This window comes from Lactuca saligna, chromosome 4 (assembly GCF_052625555.1).
Source record: "Lactuca saligna cultivar CGN05327 chromosome 4, ASM5262555v1, whole genome shotgun sequence".
NCBI classification, from domain to species: Eukaryota; Viridiplantae; Streptophyta; class Magnoliopsida; order Asterales; family Asteraceae; genus Lactuca; species Lactuca saligna.
This window is the reverse complement of record NC_136420.1, coordinates 48,132,219-48,136,639: the sequence shown is the minus strand read 5'-3', so window position 1 is coordinate 48,136,639 and position 4,421 is coordinate 48,132,219. Positions and strand designations below refer to the sequence as shown.

At 33.6% G+C, this 4,421-nt stretch overlaps 1 protein-coding gene across 1 annotated transcript; it reads left to right on the top strand.

Moving 5' to 3' along the window:
* Positions 1–2,552: 2,552 nt before the first annotated feature.
* On the top strand, positions 2,553–4,151 carry LOC145039577 (uncharacterized). The gene is made up of 5 exons (XM_078987614.1): positions 2,553–2,604; positions 2,690–2,985; positions 3,080–3,145; positions 3,247–3,472; positions 3,547–4,151. Exons 1-5 carry the CDS (start codon positions 2,553–2,555, stop codon positions 4,149–4,151), a joined length of 1,245 nt encoding a protein of 414 aa, XP_078843740.1.
* The last annotated feature ends 270 nt before the right edge of the window (positions 4,152–4,421 follow it).

Here is a 4,421-nt window from a genome sequence, read left to right as displayed (position 1 = left end):
CGATGTGAAACTACATTACACTGAGAGATTAAGGAAACGTAGATCACTAGTGTAAATGAATGTAAGGTCTGTTTATGCTTATGTTTCTATATTGACAATGACATCCCATCGTTTTAAAAGAAATAAAATACATTTCTTCGGAAATGCTTTGATAAGTTATTTATCATGTTTTTCTGGGAACAAATTCCGCAACATTTTTTCTTTAAAAGGGATACTCTGATTTTCAAAATAAAGCATAAACAAATCGGTCTTTTATGGCCGTGAAAATAGGGATGTTACAGTCAGGCCCATCCCAGATGGTGGGTGATAGGGGTGACCGTCCAAAGCCTATCTTTTACAGGGGCCCAAATTTTTTATGGAAAATGTTATATTTAGAAGATAGTACAAATAATTTTCTTTCAGTTATTGAGTTATTATAAAAAACTTGATGAAATTTATGTATTTTAAGGGCCTATTTTTTTTCTCTCGCCCTGGGCCTAAAATATGTTTGGAACGGCCTTGCATCAGGTTTGTAGTTTTTCTATAAGCTTTATTATCTATATTATTTATATAATAAGTGTTTCAATCATCTACAGATAAATATTACCTTTGTGATGCCGCATACACCAACACTCGTGGATTTATGGCTCCCTACCGGAATACTAGGTTTTGGTTTGTCGGTTTTCGAAGAAACAGAGCTTTAACTAAGGAAGAAAAGTTCAATCATGTTCATGCACAACTTAGAAATATCATTGAACGCGCATACGGTGTATTGAATGCGAGATTTCCAATTTTGAAATAAATGACTCCTTATACTTTTCCTGTGCAAAGAGACATAGTCATTTATTGTGTTGCAGTCCATAATTTTATAAGGAAATACAATATTCAAGATGACTTATTTACGAACTTTGAACAAAACACTATGGTTACTCATAATATGGAAGGTGGAGGAAGTGAGGACCAAAACATACAAGATATAGAATGGGGTTCAGAAGTTGTTGATTATATGGTTACTTTGTGCGATCAAATTGCTAATCACTTACTTTCAAATGGTTACCGTTAAATTTCTATGCAATTTGTTAACTACTTTTTGATTTTGTATAACAATTTGTATTTGGATTTTGTATGACACTTTGTATTTTGATTTTAAATGATGTATGTTTAATTTGGATTTTATGTGATAGTTTGTATTTTTATAATTATTTTATCAAGTAATATAGACAATATAAGGGTAATATGGTCATTTTCATCATTCAACACAATCAATCAATAAAATAATCAAACAACATAAACTCGGTTAGCTGTGGACTCAGTCAGCATTTTAACCCAGTCAGCTTCTAGTCCGATCATCAACTATCAAATAATCAAACGACCCTTACTCTAATGGTTGTTTGAGGGTATGACTTTTTTTGTAATCAAATAATCAAACGACCCTTACTGTTGCGCCAAAGCCTCTTTGAAGGCAACAATAACTCTAATGGTTGTTTGAAGGTATGACTTTTTTTTGTAAACTTAATAATGAGGATGTTACTAGTCATATAATCTGACGAGCTTTCATTAGTTCATTTAATAGCTTAGAAGATTTGGTAACCAAACACACTATACAGCTTTATTTAATGCTAATAACTTCTTTATCGTACATAACTCATAAGTCAAATTTAAACTTTCTCTTTCTAAATTCATTTCTTTTAAAAGCTAAACCTACATTTTTGTGAAATTGCACAATAGATCAAAAAAAAAAAACCTTGAAAGTTTGAGTTATTTTAAAAACCAACGCTACACTACCTTACATATGGAAATATCTAGAGGTGAACATATATGGCACCTAATTGTTCTTTTCAAACTGTGTGTGTGTGTGTATATATATATATATATATATATATATATATATATATATATATATATATATATATATATATATATATATATATATATATATATATATATATATATATATATATATATATATATATATATATATATATATATATATATATATATATATATAGGGTTAGGTTCATTTGAGACCACCTATATTTTGTGAGACCGTGAGACGCATTTTTTTATTTTTTTTTTTTATTTTTTTTATTTTTTTTATTTAATTCATGTTCCGAAAATAATATTTAAAAAAAGAATTTTTTGATTTTCCCATTTATTTTGCATTTTAAAATTATTTTTAGAATATGTACAGTGTAATATTCTATTTAGAATAGACAAAATTGCAAGTTTGGTCCCTGTGGTATGTCAAAAATTGGATGTTTGGTCCAAAAAGTTTTGGGGTTGTACTGGTGGTCCAAAAGCTTTGATTTGTTGTGGAATTGGTCCAAAGGCTTAACAGCCGTCTACCCCCTCCGTCTGTGTGAGGGTATTTTTGTCAATTCACGCTCATTCCTTTGATATCTTATTAAATTAAACCCCCTATCCTAATTAATTGATACCTGCCGCCAAATCCTCTGTGCATTTCATCGGTCGACTCTCCTGTCACTTTCATCTTCATTCGTTACCCAGAAGCCCTAACCTCCAAGTTGAGTTTTTTATTGTGATCGGTGTTATTTCAGTGTATGAACATACCAATGTGGAATATAAGGCTCTTAGACAAACCGTTCAACGCAAAGGTGGCTTATGGTAAGGATTTTGTAATTTCTCTGTACATTACATGTTTTGTATGTGAAATCATGCTTCTGAACTTATTTTTGTTGTTGGTTTGAAGATGGCCACCCAACATTATTTACCATCAAGCTATACCATGGAGGTGAGTTCACCAAGTTTCCTGATGTTCAATACATTGACGGAAGTGTGAATTATGTTGACATGGTGGATATAGACACGTTTTCAGTTCATGAGTTGGATGCTATGATGAAAGGGTTCAGGTACGGTGTTCCTCCTGTGATTTACTATCACTTCCTTGTGCCTGGTGGAGACTTCCACTTTGGTCTTAAACCCTTAGGCAATGATGATGATTTACGAACTTTTGCCCAATATGTGTGTGATCACAAAATCATGAGGGTATATACTGAACATGGTGAGACAAAGTTACTTACCTACTTTATGAATCCTAAACCTGTTAAGAAGGTAACTATTGTACAAATGGATGAAATAGATGAAAATGATGACAATGAAAACCACACAACTTTCAAACTTCACTTTCATAAGTGATAGACAAAAGGTAATAGATTTCCTTGATGTATTTTAGTTTTCTTATTACACTTGTATTATACTAACCACAGTTTAATGACTTTGTATGGCTTAATTCCAGCCATTGCACAGTTGTTCCCGGTTGCTGAACACGGATTCTGTCTTAGACATATCTATGAAAACATGAGGAAGAGATGGAGAACTACTAAGTACAAAGAAAAGTTATGGAACTGTGCCAAAGCCACAACAGTGCAAGAATTCAATCGTTTGATGAAAGCGTTTAGTGAATATGACATAGAAGCTTATGAATGGTTGAAGAAGATCCCACCACAACATTGGGCTAGAAGCCATTTCACAGGTAGACAACTCTCAATTCAGTGCTAAGTTACACAAATTTGTTGTATGTTGTTCTAAATTACAATTATCTTGCAGGTAGACCAATCACAGACATGCTTTTAAATAATCTATGTGAAGTGTTTAACAGTAAACTGATAGAAGGTAGGGATAAACCAATAATCACATGCTTAGAGTACATTCGGGAGTACATGATGAAGAGGATTTGCAATGTGATAAAGGTTCAACAGAAGTGTGCAAGTCCATTGACTCCAACAGCAACAAAGATCATGGAATCAAACACAACAAATGCTTCTAACTACATAGCCAGGTGGAATTCCTCAGACAAGTATGAAGTACAAGGACCATGGCAAGATCAACATGTTGTTGACATGGGCCAAAGGGTATGCAGCTGTAGGAAATGGGAATTAACAGGAATTCCTTGTAGGCATGTGATTGCAGTCTTATTTGATAAAGCTGACAATGGTGAGGATGTGGGTGAACTTTACACTTATGTACACAAGGTGCATTGGCTTGAAACCTGGAAAGAGGCTTATTCCTACAAGGTAGAACCAATCAAAGGTCGTATCATGTGGCCTGTTAGTGATTGTCCAATAAAGATCAGCCCTCCTCCACATCGTAATCAGCCTGGTAGGCCCAAGAAGAAGAGGCAAAGATCCATGGACGAAAAATCTCAAAGTTAGAGCCAAACTCAAAGTCAAAGTCAAACAATTGGTGCTAGTGGTATAGATGGTCATGGTCCAGGGGGCCGTGGAAAACTCACAAGGAAGTTCATTACTGTCACTTGTAGCAAGTGTAAAAACAAGGGACATAATGCAAGAACATGTAAGGGGCAATGAGGAAATTGATGTGTTGTCTTGTTGGATTAAGATGATGTAATGTATTACTTTTGGGAACCATTGTGTTGTTCTTTTGGGTGTCTGTTTAATGGTTTTGATGTTTTTTGGACAACT